The sequence below is a fragment of the Limanda limanda genome, chromosome 18 (assembly GCF_963576545.1).
Source record: "Limanda limanda chromosome 18, fLimLim1.1, whole genome shotgun sequence".
In the NCBI taxonomy this organism is placed as follows: Eukaryota; Metazoa; Chordata; class Actinopteri; order Pleuronectiformes; family Pleuronectidae; genus Limanda; species Limanda limanda.
Window position 1 is genome coordinate 2,035,260 of NC_083653.1, and position 17,268 is coordinate 2,052,527.

The following is a 17,268-nucleotide window of genomic DNA, read 5'->3' on the forward strand; positions in this document are numbered from 1 at the left end:
TGGTGGTGGTTCCTCTCCGGTGTGAGTCCGGTTCCTCTCCGGTGTGAGTCCGGTTCCTCTCCGGTGTGGGTCCGGTTCCGGTTTCGCTTCATCTCTGTCTCCAGCGGACGAGGAAGCGGCTCCGCGCCGCCTCTTCTGCGGGGGAGGACGACGCCCCGAGCGGCATCATGGTGGCCGGGGAGCTGGTGCAGGAGCACGGGCACGCGGGCCCCGGAGCCCCGGAGGACATCACGGTCCCCGGGAGGAGCCCGGAGGACATCACGGTCCCCGGGGGAAACGAGCCACTCGAGCCCGCTAGCGGAGCGGTGAGGACCGGCGAGGCAGCAGCAGCTCAGGAGGAGAACCAGAAGGAGGAGAAGGGGTCAGAGAAGGAGGAGGAGAAGGAGGAGAAGGAGAAGAACCAGGAGGAGAAAAAGAAGAACCAGGAGGAGAAGGAGAAAAACCAGGAGGAGAAGGAGGCTCCGCCGGATGAGAGCGAGCTGATGCTGCCGGGCGGCGGCGGCGCGGAGGCGGCGCGCGGCCGGGGCGGAACGCGTCTGTTCGCGCGGCGCTTCGCGGTGCTCGCCGTGTTCAGCCTGTCCTCGCTGGTCAACGCCTTCCAGTGGATCCAGTACAGCATCATCGCCAACGTGTTCACGCACTTCTACGGCGTGTCCAGCAGCCAGGTGGACTGGCTGTCCATCGTGTACATGGTGGCCTACATCCCGCTCATCCTGCCGGCCACCTGGCTGCTGGACCGGCGCGGCCTGCGGCTCACCGCGCTGCTCGGCGCCGGGCTGAACTGCGCAGGCGCATGGCTCAAGTGCGCCAGCGTCGGGCCGGGGCTGTTCGGCGTCACCGTGACCGCGCAGGTGGTCTGCTCCGTGGCGCAGGTCTTCATCCTCGGCCTGCCGTCCCGCATCGCCTCGGTGTGGTTCGGCCCCCGGGAGGTGTCCACGGCGTGCGCCACGGCCGTGCTGGGGAACCAGGTCAGAGACACACACAGACACACACAGACACACACACACAGACACACACGTGTACACACACACACATACACACACATGTACACACACACACACAGACACACACACACACACACTCACACACACACACACATGTACACACACACAAACACACTCACACACACACACACACACACACACATGTACACACACACACACACGTACACACACACACACACACACACATGCACACACACAGACACACACACACACACACACACACACACAGACACACACACACACACATGTACACACACATGCACACACACAGACACACACACATGCACACAGACAGACACACACACACATGCACACACACACACACACACACACACACACAGACAGACAGACAGACAGACAGACAGACACACACACACAAACATGCACACACACAGACACACACACACAGACACACAAACACACACACACAAACCCACACGTACACAATACAGTAACACTACAAATTAAAATAATAATAACATGCAATGTTTGACAAACTAACACCAGGTAAATCATTCAAAAACATGATGAAGCAAAATCGATAGAATCCCCTCTAAACACAAGACTGTTTCCTCTGATGTAATGAATAACAATAAACTCATCATCTTTCATCCTTATTATAAGTTTATTCTAATAGCAACTTTCCAAACAGTTCACAAAGAGATGAATATAAACAAAACATCCCGAGGCAATAAGCAAAATAATACAAGTTTACAAGTAATACATGTATAACCTTGACGTCGGTTGGCTAGAAATTATAATCGTGAACCTTGTGACTTATTGTAAAATGTAAAACATATGAAGTATTAACTAGAAAGTTATGACATTAACGAGCAGGTGGAGGACGATTCCCCACAACCTGGCAACCCCTCGTTAGTGGCTCCTCTTAGTTTATTATTCAACAATTAATACATCTCTTGATAAACCCTAAAACATTTAATAACCAGGATTAAAAAAGGTCCAATGCCTGTGTTCACTTTAGGCCCCAGAATAGTTAAATCCGCCCCTGACCAAGACACCGAGTTGTGTTGTAATCCGTGCGATTGTGTGTGTGACAAACTAAACAAACTTATCCCGAATAAAACATAAGCTTGTTGGTGAAGTTAATAACAGAACAGAAAAGATGATAGAGTGATACACTAGAACTGCATTTGAATCTGTAACATGATATAACACAGTAATATCAACAAAGACCATGTTTCTCTTCCTCTATGTGTCTCTGTGTGTCTCCATCCGTCTCTACATGTCTCTCTGTGTATCCATGTGTCTCTATGTGTCTGTCTCTATGTGTCTCTGTGTGTCTCTTTGTGTCTCCATGTGTCTCTATGCGTCTCTGTGTGTCTCGTTGTGTCTCTATGTGTCTCTGTGTCTCTATGTGTCTCTGTGTGTCTCTTTGTGTCTCTCTGTGTATCCATGTGTTTCTGTGTCTCCATGTGGCTCCATGTGTCTCTCTGTGTCTCCATGTATCTCCATGTGTCTCTCTGTGTCTCTGTGTGTCTCTATGTGTCTCTCTGTGTCTCAACATGTCTCTCTGTGTCTCTATGTGTCTCTATCTGTCTCTATGTGTCTCTGTGTGTCTCTTTGTGTCTCTCTGTGTATCCATGTGTCTCCATGTGTCTCTCTGTGTCTCTATGTGTTTCTCTGCGTCTCCATGTGTCTCCATGTGTCTCTATGTGTCTCAACATGTCTCTATGTGTCTCTATCTGTCTCTATGTGTCTCTCTGTGTCTCTCTGTGTCTCTATGTGTCTCAACATGTCTCCATGTGTCTCTTTGTGTCTCTCTGTGTCTCTATGTGTCTCAACATGTCTCTCTGTGTCTCAACATGTCTCTCTGTGTCTCTATGTGTCTCTCTGTGTCCCTCTGTGTCTCTCTGTGTCTCCCTCTCAACATGTCTCTATGTGTCTCCATGTGTCTCAACATATCTCTGTGTCTCTATGTGTCTCAACATGTCTCTCTGTGTCTCTATGTGTCTCTATGTGTCTCTCTGTGTCCCTCTGTGTCTCTCTGTGTCTCCCTCTCAACATGTCTCTATGTGTCTCTATGTGTTTCTCTGTGTCTCCATGTGTCTCCATGTCTCTCTGTGTCTCTATCTGTCTCAACATGTCTCCATGTGTCTCTTTGTGTCTCTCTGTGTCTCAACATGTCTCTCTGTGTCTCGTCTCCAGCTGGGGACAGCCATAGGCTTCCTGTTGCCTCCAGTGTTAGTCCCCAACACACCTGACGATCTGGAGCTGATGGGACACAACATCAGCGTCATGTTCTACGGCACGGCCGCCGTCTCCACCGGCCTCTTCCTGCTCACAGTGTTCGGTAGGCTACACACCACGATCACACACTGCTACACACAGACACACACAACTCAAGTGATGCCTTGGGTGTTGGGCCATCTGTCCCATTCGCTGGGGGGGGGTTTGTGGGTCAGTTGCCTGGAAGCTGTGTGAGGGGACATTAGAAGAGAGGTGTTTATATCCCAGTGGGGACTTTCAACTGAATTCACACCAACCCGTGGGACAGACGTCTCTCGTGGGGACAATATTGATGTCCCCATGGGTTCAGACTACTTTCTGAAAGTTGACTCAGGGTTCAGGTTAGAATTAGGTGAAAGTTAGTAATGTAGTTGTGATGGTTTAGGTTCAATCTTTATTTAACCAGGAAAAGTTGAGATGCTGAGATCCTGGCCAAGACAGCAACAACACAAACACAGAGCTAGAGGACGACAATGAGTTGTCCCCCCTGAGGATAGGGAAGTTGTTGTTGGTAACTTCTGGTTTAACAGGTCTACAAAACTGGTTCAGCGTGGTGATTTATGATCCGCACGAATCGAATCACCGGAAAAACTCCTCGAGCAGCAGAATCCAGACGAGGACGGAAGAGTTTGAAGTAACGTGAGAAATAATGAAGAGAAACTTTATATTTGAGTGAAATGGGTTTTTTCTGCTCCAGATTTTTAAATGTCAATTTTTAAAACAGAGCTTCAGACAAGCAGAGGAGCTTATCACAAAAAAATATCAAAACTATTAAAGCTTAATTTTAATTCAAGCACTTCTGGGTCAGGAAGCCGGGGATCATGGGTAATATCCACTGTGTCTCAGTTCAGTGAGGTCGACGACAGACTTCACAAGTCATATAAAACTCACATGTTCACATAAGGGAATTCTTTATACACGCGTGATGACTTTTGGGTAATAAATCCTAAACATTAACCCACATTACCCGAGGTCACATTGTACATGATGTACATTCCTCTCTGTACCTGTGTGTTCTCTTTACAAGGGAAAACTGCACCTCCTGGCCCTGAGGGACGAGTGTAGTGTGACTGTTTAGTGTCCGAACCCAGTTTTACAATGTTCTATGATATTTATACAGTTGTGGTGTCATTAGGGACGGGAATCGGCAGGGACCCCCCGATACGATACTATCACGATACTTAGGTGGCGATACGATATGTATTGCGATTCTGTAAGTATTGCGATTCGATATTACGATTTCCTGGGATTTCTTTTGGTTATTTTTTTTTTTTAATACTGGACCATGGAAAAATGTTGAATCATTCCTTCAAACACAACACAGTCAAATTCCCTTAGAGCTTTACAAGTTTTATTTCAAATATTAACATTAACTTAACGACTGCCGGGCAGCCAATAGAGAAAATAAATAATAATGTTCCCTATTATTGTATAGCCCCTGTCAACTGCACACAAACTGACAGATTAAGAAATGTAAGCCACTTAGGCTACTTTTAAACAATAAGTAAAAGGTAAATTAAATAGAATGAATAAAAGTTTACTTAAAATATAAACTTTGAAATAAACAAAAAGTAGGCTATTGTTGTTTGCATGTAGGCGATGCAAAGCTAGTGCTTGGGTATGTTTAGATTCTTGTGCAAAAACAAGAGCTGGTCAACATGCTCTGGGTTGATGTTGCTCCCCCCATATACCCCCCCCGGTATAAACCAATAAATATGTTTGTTTTTTTTGTTTTTTGTTTTTTAAATCGATTTGGGGGGCAGCATATCGATTTAAAATCGTCATTCACAAGAATCGCGATTTGTAACTGAATCGATTTCCCCCCCCATCCCTAGGTGTTATGCTTTAAAAAAGGCACCACAAAAGAAACAGTATTCAAGAATAATTTGTCACATCCAATAGCTCTTTGTTCTGTTAATCGACATCAATACTGATGTATCAGTGGATTGTTTAAGGTCATAAAGGAGCAACATTGATGAAATATGTGTAAATGTGTAACTGAATGTGTTGAAGAATTTCTGTTGTGGTTATTTTATAGTTAAAGCTTATTGAAGCTCCGCCTACCTGGGTCTCTGTATAGTTGCAAATAGAGGGGCTCATCCGGTTTTCTTATAATTTGGTATTTAGTCATCTGAGCAAGTCGCATTAAAACTTTATTCTGTCTCTTGTGCCTCCTGCAGTGATAAAGGACCGCCCCCCCCTCCCACCCAGCCCGGCCCAGGCTGTTCTACCAGACTCTCCCACCGAGGATTACTCGTACAAACAGTCCATCCTCAACCTGATCCAGAACAAAGCCTTCGTCTTGCTGCTCATCACCTACGGTAAACTCAGATTAAAGCTTTTCTGGATTCAGATCTGTTTTACCAGCTATAAAATCCATATCGTCGAGGGCTCTAATGCAAACATACAGTTTATATTATACTTATTTTTCTAGTTAGTATTCCTGCTATTAAAACACAGGAAACAACACAGTTTTTTACACAGACTGGCACTAAGTATAAGATTGTGACTATAACCTCATGTGTTGTTTCTGAGGTCACTAATCCAGAAGTTGTGCGTTTCCCCTGAAAGACACTGGGATCATTTTAAGACTCCAGCATTACAACTGCCAAAGGGGCTTTTCTGCACTTTGATATTTGTAGCATGACTATCTTCTTGCACATGGTGTTCACATGACCCACACACACACACACACGCACACACACACACACACACACACACACACACACACACACACACACACACACACACACACACACACACACACAGCTTGTTTTAAAGCCGACACATGATGTTTTTTCAGTCCTGCTTTCCTTCAGTGTGTTATGTAGGAATTTTGTGAATGTAAAAGTTGAATGTTTACTCACAACAGAGTGACCAATCAGAGCAGACTGGGCTTTATCAGGAGGGGAGGGGGCTGTCTTAAAGAGACATGAGCTAAAGCCAAGTGTTTGAGACAGAGGCTGAAAAGAGGAGCTGCAGCAACGGACAGTGGGAGGACAATGAGGGGATTTCACTTTGCTGCTGAAGCTGACTGCTGTCTCCCCTTGTCTCTGTCTGTCCATCCGTCCACAGGTATCATGACGGGCTCCTTCTACTCCGTCTCCACTCTACTCAACCAGATGATCATGGCCCTCTACGAGGTAAAAGACCAACAGCAGGGAGATGCTGTTTCACTTCATCACCCTTCTCTCACATTGCTCCTGTCTCTTTCACCAGGGTTCTAAAGGAGGGACACACATTGCAGATATTACACTATTACTCAATGCTAATGTGATGTAGTCATTCAGGTTTAACTAAAGATCGAATGGAAAGTGGGCGGAGGAAAAGATGGAGGGAGAGGCAGATACAGAAAAGAACAGAGGAGCTTCTGACGGCTTCGATGAGGCATGAGTTTATTGTCTGTGGCTCAGTGTTCATTGGCTACTTTCACGCATGCCTGCTGCGCACCATAACACTGTCACATCGCAGACACACACACACACACACACACACACACACACACACACACACACACACACACACACACACACACTCAAGAAAACAATGAAGAGAGGAGAGAGACTCTAAAACGTTTGTTTTTCTTTTTAGTCCACCTCTCACATTCTTTATGCCCACTCTGACTGACGGCAACACACACACACACACACACACACACACACACACACACACACACACACGCACACACACAGACAACCCTCGTCCTTAAACATTGTTACAGAACATGTGACATTTTAAACACACCTGTAAGGTGAAACTCACGTGTTGATGCATAGATTTGATCAGTTAAAGGAGGACAAAGGCCCTTTGTACTCATAAAACCTCTCCTCTCCTTTCCTATCCTCTCCTTTCCTCTCCTTTCCTCTCCTCTCCTCTCCTCTCCTCTCCTCTCCTCTCCTCTCCTTTCCTCTCCTCCTCTCCTCTCCTCTCCTCTCCTCTCCTCTCCTCTCCTCTCCTCTCCTCTCCTCTCCTCTCTCTCTTTCCGTTTCCGGTGTGAGTGAGTGGTGGTGGTGGACGCGTGGGTGGCGCGGAGAATTTGAACTGGGTTTGCCTGTTTACTGGGATTTCCTTGGTTTTTGTTTCTCATTTCCTATCTGCATGATAAGGTAAGCCTTTTCTTTATTATTGTTTTCAAGTGGCAACGACAGACCGCGGGTTTGTCGGGGGTCTCTGGAGGAATGGCGTCCACGGAGACGCCACCTCCGTCACTCCGGCAGGGAGTCAGAATAGTCCCGCCGGGGGACAACGTTAAGGTGGAGGAAGTCCTGCTGGCTGTTGGAGAACAGGTGGGACATGATAATGTAGTTTATGCCTCCAGAATGAGCAAAGCGGTGGTGGTATTTCTCAAGGAGGAACCACAGGTGCACCAGCTGATTGCCAGTGGAGTGTTTATTAGGGACGGCTTCGTGCAGGTGAACCCGCTGTCGGTTCCCGCAACTCGGATCACGGTGTCCGGAGTTCCGCCTTTTATCTCAAATGAGATCTTAAGATCCGAGCTCAGCAGATTCGGTAAATTTTCTAGCGGGTTCAGAACGTTAAATCTCGGTTGCAAGGATCCCAAATTGAGACATGTACAGTCCCTGAGACGGCAGGCGTTTATGTTCCTGTCATCCACCACGAACTCTCTGGAGGTCTCCTTCAGAGTGAAGCACGGGGACGGGTTCTACATGGTGTACGCCAGCTCCGGGAGCTTTAAGTGCTTTGATTGCGGGGATGTGGGGCACAAGCGCTCCTCGTGTCCGCACCACCAGCGGGCCGGTGAAGCGGCAGGTGGCAGTGGCAGCGGCCCGGAGGCGGCTGCCGCTGCCACTGCTGAGGAGGCGGCGGATGCGGCGGCTGCCGCTGCCGCTGCCACTGCCGAAGGGGCGGCGGGTGCGCATAGCACCGAAGCAGCGGCTACACCTGGCGGCTCGGGGGCCGCGGCGGCACCGAGCACCGAACCGGAAACTGAGCCGAGCGGCTCGGGGACCGGGGCGGCGGCCGGCGCTGAACCGGAAACAGCGCCCGGCGCCGCAGCGGAGGACGCTCCTCGCGCTGGAGTGTCAAAGCCCACTCGCGGCAGAGCCTTAAGTGGCGGTGATGCAGTGAGTGGGGGGGACGGTTCACAGCCTGAAGCAGAGAAGTCAGAGGGGCAGAGTCTGTCCAAGAAATTGCGTGTGTCTGAGGACCTAGAGAAATCCTCCCAGTCTGCAGCTGCAGAAATGCCACATGTTGAGGAGGCAGGTCCCTCAGGTGCCACAGATCACTGTGTGAACAACGATGAGGGACAGAGTCTGCCAGCCAGTCAGGCCCCAGGTGAAGAGATGGAGGAGGAGTCAGACCTAGAGAGTGTAGCATCTTTTGGGACCCCAGCTAGAGATATCTCCCTCTACACTTTGGAAGAAATAAACAACTTTCTTGACGTAACATATGCGAGAGTAGCCAAAGTGGAAGAGTATTTTGATGATACAGAAAAATTTATTAGATCGGTGGCGTTTCTGAAAAGACAGTATGGGTTGGATCAGCTCGACGAGAAGAAACGTTTCCGTCTGAAAAAACACATGACAACCCTGAGGAAACAGGCTAAAGGAAAAACAACGAGACAGACGAGGAGCACTGTAAAATAATCATGCATCACTTGGTGTTTTCTTCTTCACTGATTTCTGTATTTTTCCTGTTTATTTTCTTTTCTGACTTTTCTATGAGGAAATTAAAAATAGGGTCACTTAACATTAACGGGGGAAGAGAAAGTAAAAAAAGAGCTGTTATAGCAGAGATCTCGACTCAAAAACACATTGATGTGTTATTTTTGCAGGAAACACACACAACATCGAGTGATGAAGTAGACTGGGGTTTATGGTGGAGGGGTCCTCATGCCTTAAGCCATGGCTCCAACTTCATTGCAGGAGTAGCTGTAATGTTCACCAAAACAATAAATGCAACCATCTTATCCGTTACAGAATTAGTGAAGGGGCGGTTGTTATTAGTAAAAGCAGAAATAGAAAATACAGTGTTGGTTTTTGTGAACGTCTATGCCCCTAATCAAGGTGCAGAGAGAGTACGCTTTTTTAAGTTACTAGAAAACGAACTTAAAAACTATCAGCAGGATCAGCTAATTGTCGGAGGTGATTTCAATTGTACTCTAGATTTTACTAAGGACCGGACCAGTGAAGAACCTCACCCCCAGTCAGCGCAGACCCTTAACAGTCTTATTAAACAGCAAGATCTGGTTGACACCTGGAGGTTAAAGCATCCAATAGCCAGACAATATACATGGATGAGGGTCAGAGAAAGCAGGGTGACGGCAGCCAGACTAGACATGTTGCTTATATCCCAAAACCTTCGAGCCAGACTAAGTGACAGCATCATTAGCCCGGTTGGTTTCTCAGACCATCATCTGGTTAGCATAGAGTTAGTAATTTCACCAGGGGAGAGGGTTAAATCCTACTGGTGTTTTAACAACAAACTGCTGCAAGACACTGCGTTCTGTAAAGCTTTTGAGCTGTTTTGGCGCCAGTGGAAAAATAAAAAAACAGATTACAGTTCTTTAAAGCTCTGGTGGGAGATAGGCAAGGCACAAATTCGTGTGTTTTGCCAACAGTACACCTCATACTCCACTGCCACAGCTAAAGCAGTCATTAAAGAACTGGAGGATAGCATTATAAACATAGAGGAGGGCTTAGTTGCAGATTCCACCACAGGTCAAACACTACTGAAGGAAAAAAAGTTGAAATTGAGCTCATACCTGCAGGAAAGGGTTAAGGGAGCTCTCGTGAGGTCCCGGCTGCTTCATCTAACAGACATGGATGCACCAACTGCTTTCTTTTTCGATCTTGAAAGATCAGTTGCACAAAGAAGACAGCTCACCTGCATTAGACTCCCAGGGGGCGGAATAACCACCTGTCCAGGCGAGATGAGGAGCCAGGCGTCAGCTTTTTACACCGACCTGTTTGGTGAGGAAAGTTGCTGCATGGAGTCCCGTGAGGAGCTGCTGCAGGGACTACCCCAGCTTAGCCAAGAGGAGAAAACTGCCCTCGACTCTGAGCTAACTCTGCAGGAGCTGACAGAAGCGGTGAACCAGATGGCATCAGGACGAGCGCCAGGGATTGATGGTCTCTCCAATGATCTGCTAAGGAGATTCTGGAGCATCATTGGTCCGGACCTACATGGCGTCCTTTTGGAATGTTTGAGAACAGGTTCACTTCCTGTCTCTTGTCAGCGAGCAGTAATCTCCCTGCTGCCAAAGAAAGGAGATTTGGCCTTACTTAAAAACTGGAGGCCCGTTGCTCTCCTGTGCACAGACTACAAGGTACTTTCAAAAGCCTTAGCCAACAGACTAAAAAACATTTTGGAGATGATTGTCCACAGAGACCAAACGTACTGTATACCAGATCGGACAATCATGGACAATATTTTTCTGATTAGAGATGTTATGGATGTATGTAAAAAATATGAGTTTAATTGTGGAATTGTTTCTTTGGATCAAGAGAAAGCTTTTGATAGGGTAGATCACTCTTATTTATTTGACACTTTAAGAGCTTTTGGTTTAGGTGATGGGTTTATTGCATGGCTCAGCCTATTATATAATGGTGCACAATGCATGATAAAGATGGGGACAGGGCTGACCAGACCAATCCAGGTACAGCGGGGGATAAGACAAGGCTGTCCAATCTCTGGGCAGTTATACAGTCTGGCCATAGAGCCTTTGCTTTGCAGGTTGAGGGGTAAGATCAGTGGCCTCTCGCTGCCTGGCTTCCCAGATCCCGAGTACTCCCTCATAGTCTCTGCATATGCAGATGATGTAAATGTGGTGGTCTCTAATCAACAAGATGTGTCCTCTTTACAAGAAGCACTGTCACTGTATTGTAAGGCTTCCTCTGCACGGGTGAACTGGGAAAAGAGCGAGGCTTTGTTGGTGGGACAGTGGAGCGGGCAAGCAATACCAAGTCTGCCTGGTGGTCTTGAGTGGGGGAAGGAGGGGTTAAGAGTTTTGGGTGTATTTTTGGGTAGCGATGTGTTTCTAACAAAAAACTGGGAGGGAGTGAAGGAGAAGGTGTGTGCTCGGTTGTCTAAGTGGAAATGGTTGCTACCCCAGCTGTCCTATAGGGGAAGAGCTTTGGTTGCCGGCAGTCTGGTTGCCTCGACTCTCTGGCACAGGCTTACGGCTCTGACGCCACCGAGAGGACTAATTGAGGAACTACAAAGAGCCATACTGGATTTCTTCTGGTCTGGCAAACACTGGGTTCGGGCAGCAGTCCTCTATCTGCCGGTGGTGGAAGGAGGACAGGGACTGGTGGACATCAAGTCCAAAATTGCCGCTTTTCGCCTTCGGGCAGCTCAAAGACTACTGTACAACTGTGGGCCGAGGTGGGTTGATGCGGCACGTCTGCTGCTGAGGAGAGCTGGAAGATTGGGCTACGACAAACATCTCTTCCTTTTAAGAACGGAGGACATGGATCTCACCGGGCTGACCCCGTTTTACAAGTCAATGTTAGATGCATGGCAGATTTTTCATGTCAGTAGAGAAAACAATGAAACACCTGGTTTGTGGCTGTTTGAGGAACCGCTGTTCTTCAATGACTTTATGAGGTCGGAAACACTGCAGTCTGCCAGCCTCAGAGACAACCTCAGACGAGCTGGATGCACCAAACTGGGCCATCTGATAAAGATGACAGCAACATCGGTGGATACCCTGAGAGCGAACAGCAATATCAACTCTACCAGACTGATAAACAAAGTGTTGGAGGAGGTCTGTGCCGCCCTGCCACAAACCATGAGAGTCTTTGCAAGCAACAATACTCTGTGTGACCAGTGGAGTGATGACTCGGAATACAGTTTCCCCTCCTTATTCATCAGCCCAGCTGTTGGGGAGTGGCAGGAGAGGCGTGGTCAGTTGTTGTCCTTCCCAACTCCTCACCTAGACAGCTTTCAGACTGTGGGAAAAAAGTCTGTCTACCAGACCTGTGTAAAGGTTCGTAATTTGCACTCTCTGGAAGAGATGAGAGAGTCGAGGTGGACTGGGCTATTGGAGCCAGAGGCTTCTCCGAAAGGCAGCTGGCGGGCCTTGTACAAGCTGCCCATTGAAAAACGGACAGCAGACCTCCAGTGGAGGGTAGTGCACGGGGCGATAGCTACAAACAGATACAGAGCGCACCTTGATCCGGAGCTGGGGGAGGGGTGTACGTTCTGCTCCCAAGCTGAAACACTGGAACATTTATTTGTTCAGTGTCCACGGCTGGAAGCACTTTTTAATGTGTTAAAAGGGTGGTTTCAGGGCCTGGGAGAGGTATTTTCTTTTGGTTTGTTCATTTATGGTCCGAAATATTCTGCAAAGGAAAAAGCTGTACACAACCTGGTAAACTTTGTCTCTGGTTCTGCAAAGCTAGCCATTTGGCTGACACGGAGGAACCAAGCACTGGACACTGGTAGCGTGCATCCGGCGCCAATGCTGGTTGGATTTCTGAAAGCCAGACTCAGAGTAGAACACGCCTACTACAAAATGATGGACAATTTGATGACATTTAGCCGCATATGGGCTGTTGCGGGGATTCTATGCACCCTTGGGGATGAAGGGGAACTGATTTTTAACCTGTAATTTGAGATACAACAGTTAGTATGGATGTGTGAGTGGGTATGTACATGTGTGTGTGTGTGTATATATCGAAAATAATCTATATGTAGTATTTATTAACCTTGTTTGGTTGCGGTGTACAGCTGGTGGCTGACGTAAGAAGTGTTTTTGTTCCTGGAAATAGAAAATAAATGGATTTTGAAAAACCAAAAAAACCTCTCCTCTCCTCTCCTCTCCTCTCCTCTCCTCTCCTCTCCTCTCCTCTCCTCTCCTTTCCTCTGCTCTGGTTTCCTCTCCTCAGAACCAGGAGTTGAACGCTGGGCGGATTGGTTTGACTCTAGTCGTCGCTGGGATGGTTGGATCCATCCTCTGTGGCCTGTGGCTGGACCACACAAAGACATACAAGTAGGAAACACACACACACACACACACTTGTTAAGTGGAGCACTGATGTCGCTGATAATGTCTCTGTCGTGTTCACCGGGGCTTCAGTGTTTGAAAACATGAGAGGAACAAACAGTTGGAGACGCACTATTATTTAAAAGTTTTAAAATTTCATGTGTCAAACAGTGTTTTATCAGATCTGTCTCATGTGTCTGTGAGAACAAAACTAATCCTAGTTAGGAAATGAGATGTTCATCATGGGGAGATTCACATTTCACCTTGAATGACGACGACAGAGATAATATCACGTCGGAGTGGAGACTGATTATCACTGATCCACTGACTGACGGCTGTTTTTCAGGATGACGACTCTGATCGTGTACATCCTGTCGTTTGTGGGCATGGTGGTCTTCACCTTCACTCTGGACCTCCACAGCATCATCCTGGTCTTCTTCACAGCTGGAGCCCTGGGGTAGGATTCACTGAGCCAGTTACAGTGCAAACGTTAACCTTGTGTTTGTTAAAGCACCTAACTGCCTTTTTACACTGTTTGAATTACTGAATGATCTTTAAAGTTAATATGACGTTACTTCATACCACTGCCAAATACTTTAAATTCAATCAAGCTGCACCGAGTTACAGACATGAAAACATTTCATCAAGATCTGTGAACTATTCTCCAGGAAATAATTGTTAAAGAGTGGAGAAAGGAGGAAGAAAGATTTCTGGAAAAAACCTGCTGACTAACACACAAATAAATGCACTGAGTTGTAAAACTGACACGTCCACACAATACAATACACAACTGCAACTTTTAAATTATCTAACTAAAGTGTAAGTAATATAATGACTTAAATAAAACTGCAGCTCTCTGTTTGTTGTGGGTAAACTCAACTTTATTTATAATTTGGGTGTGGTCACGCTGTGTCAACACTAAACTGCTGCGTCACCGTTTCATAGACAGAGAGATATTTGACAGTTTAACCATAAACTTGATTATAAACGAGCATTTTAAATGTAAGTAAAGTATTAACTGAATGCTGTGGCTCTCATGTAGTCATGTGTTTCTGTAGAGAGGAGCACATAGACGTGGATTTATCTTTCAACACGTTCCCTGCTCATCACCGCTCAATCGTAATTTACACAGGATCCGATTGTTGTCATTCAGCTGCTGAACGAGTTTGACGCAGATCGTGTGTGGTTCAGGATGAGGGCCTGAGCTCTGTGTTGTGTGTTAAACATGAAATCCAAAGCAGGTCCCGTGGAAATGACCTCTAAACACTGAGGAACCAGGGTGTTAAAGCCCCGGCCGGGATTTAAGCTGCTACTTTTGCATTACTTCAAATTAAACTGTGCATATGAAATGAAAGTGAAAGGTGTCAGAAACTCTCTCTGTCGATATCGACTGCAGCGATGTGGTTTTAATTATAAAGGCAAACAGGAAGTGACAGTTGAATGAAACAGGAAGGGGGTTTGTTTGTGTGTCAAAGGCTGAAAGTCCCATCTCATCTGTGTCGTCTGTGTTTCAGCTTCTTCATGACGGGTTACCTGCCTCTGGGCTTCGAGTTCGGAGTGGAGATCACGTACCCGGAGCCCGAGGGAACATCGTCAGGTCTCCTCAACGCCTTCGCTCAGGTGAGGAGACGCCTCCAACACGTGCAGAGCAGCCAGGACATCTGAGTGGGATCATGTTGAATGGGATGGACTGAATGTCTCTCAGCAGCAGACAAGGCTTCTGAAGACGCCCAACTGTCTCTAACCTGTGTGTGTGTCTGTGTGTGTCTGTGTGTGTGTCTGTGTGTGTGTCTCTGCAGATGTTCGGGATCATTTTCACTCTGATTCAAGGCAAACTGATGACAGATTACGATCCTCGAGCTGGAAACCTCTTCCTCTGCGCTTGGATCTTCCTCGGAATACTGCTTACTGGTAGGCTCTGTTTTTGTGTGTGTGTGTTTATGTTTTTGTGTGTCTGTGTGTGTTTGTTTGTTGTTTGTTGTTTGTTTGTTTCTAACCAAATAGTAGAAGTGTAATATTTCCTCTCTTGATTCGTTTCAGCCTTGATTAAGTCAGAACTGAAAAGACACAATGTCAACATGGGTGTAGACTGCGGAAACCTACAAGCAGTAAGTCCTCACACACACACACACACACACACACACACACACACACACACACACACACCCACAGCCACACACTCTGTGCCTTGTGACTTTAAATAGAAGAGAGCTACTCCTCATCCCATCGATACTCTGTTGACTGTCGGACCGATCGTGACTCGAACACATGAGCAGAGTCGGGATGATCTCGGCCTTCGTTGTGTTTTCATTTCATCAGCTGGTTGTCATGGCAGCACGTGTGGTTCTTTATGTGTCTCTGTGGAGTCTCTGTTAGACAGCGTCCTCTGACGTGACCTTATCACGACACATTCTTGGACCGTTCTCCACTTTCCCTGATTGCTTGGATACTTATTTTCCTCCCTGGTTTGACGTCGCTCCTGAACAAAGCTCTTAAAACCCGTCGCCACTTAAATTCAACCTTTCCACCAACTGATTTTCTCCAATGATTCCTGAAGGTGCAGCCAAGCCCTTAACTCTTGTCCAGTGCTCTTCAATCAGTCTTTTGTTCCGTCCTGCTGAGTCACAGCTGAAGAGCTCTTCATCACAACCATCCTCTTCCTTCTCCTCTTCCTCTTGCTCTATGTAACTTTGGTGAGTGGGTACGATCTCCTGTGAGAAGAACTGGCTGAGACTCACAGCTTAAACCTGAACTGTAGATCTGGTCAAAAGATACAAGGATCCGAGAGAAAAGGTTTAAACTGACGCAAATTGACTTTAATGTAAAAGCATGATGTTCGTTTTGCTGCTTTAACGCTGTATGTCCAGCTGAATTACAGAGCTTTTATTTGGAAAAGTTGTGATTGTATCGCAGACCTCGGAAATAAACAACATATTATTCAGTCTTCTTTATGATTTGGACTTTCAGGTTGCCAAACCGGGATTAGAAAGAAAAGGCCAAAACTGACTTTATAAAAGATCTGTAAAACAGCATCATTCATTTGAATGTTGGTCGTAAAGTACCTTTTCTTGCACTGGGTCTTAAAATGTCCAAATATTCCTTCACATCTGTCGCACTTTACATTTGTCTTAAATTTAACTTGTTAAATTATCTGAATTAGCTTCTACATATCTATAAATACATTCTCTCCCTCTCCCAGGTCCCTAGTGAGTCTCCCGAGGAGAAGACGATACTCGACAAGAAAACCAACGGAGTCAGTCTGGCTTCGTCCCTCAGCTTCTCCCATGAAACCTCAGTGTGACGCTGCCAAGTCCCTGAAGCACTGGTCGAACCCGAAGGCCCCCCCGCTGCCCTGGGATACGTGTTGGCACCCACGTACTGACGAGAACCAGAGGGAGTTGGTGAAACCCTCGACCCAAATGTTGCTCCTCTGCAGAGGGATCCACGTCCCTCAGGCCCCAAGTCACCGGCATAGTGAACAAAGCGTTTTCTGCACTTTATCTGTGTTGTACTTTGTGATTGTGGCGCTTTGCAAATCTGCCCTCGATGGAAAACAGACTCCAGAGGAATCCCGGTGGTTTCTCTGGTCGGAGTCTGCAGCTCACTGGGAGGAGGAGGAGGAGGAGGAGGAGACAGTCAGCAGCTTGAGGTTTGTCCCGCGGCCTCGGCCAACATTTCCTGATTTTACTTGAATTATCCCCGGATGCTCTGGACTGCAGCAGTGAGACGCACTGTACATGTTGTGATATCATCGCTTTGTTCTCCTGGTGCGACAGTGGTTGTGTCGGGAATCCTACGTGAATCTACTTTGATTTGAAGCTGCTTCAGATTTCAACACGAATCAAGTTTTTTAATCTACGAGGCTGAATGCATTTTAAGACGAGGATAAACAAAACAAAAACTCCAGCCAGGACAGACAGACAGTCTGTCCAGTCAAGGTTGATCTAAATTTGGAATTATTTTTCAGGAGCATGTCCTTGATCCTTTTTCTCTCTTTCCACTTCGCGTACTCGTCATCACACAGTGAGCGAGGGAATGGAGGGACGATGAAGGAAGGTGGAAAAACAC

General features: G+C 46.9%; 1 protein-coding gene across 1 annotated transcript; it reads left to right on the forward strand.

The window, feature by feature from the left end:
* Positions 1-167: 167 nt before the first annotated feature.
* On the forward strand, positions 168-16,795 carry flvcr1 (FLVCR choline and heme transporter 1). Its single transcript, XM_061091801.1, has 11 exons — positions 168-305; positions 426-968; positions 3,171-3,315; positions 5,432-5,572; positions 6,327-6,394; positions 13,103-13,206; positions 13,547-13,657; positions 14,715-14,820; positions 15,000-15,111; positions 15,241-15,308; positions 16,400-16,795. The coding sequence occupies exons 1-11, from the start codon at positions 168-170 to the stop codon at positions 16,499-16,501; spliced, it is 1,638 nt and encodes a 545-aa protein (XP_060947784.1). The 3' UTR covers positions 16,502-16,795.
* Positions 16,796-17,268: the final 473 nt, after the last annotated feature.

What these genes read in the sequence shown, in the direction of transcription:
- flvcr1 (XM_061091801.1), top strand. Translation starts at nt 168, where the DNA reads ATGGTGGCCGGGGAGCTGGTGCAGGAGCACGGGCACGCGGGCCCCGGA. An exon ending in TCGAGCCCGCTAGCGGAGCG is followed by an intron (nt 306 to 425) that starts GTGAGGACCGGC and finishes AAGAAGAACCAG; the next exon opens with GAGGAGAAGGAGAAAAACCA. An exon ending in CTTCCTGCTCACAGTGTTCG is followed by an intron (nt 3,316 to 5,431) that starts GTAGGCTACACA and finishes TGCCTCCTGCAG; the next exon opens with TGATAAAGGACCGCCCCCCC.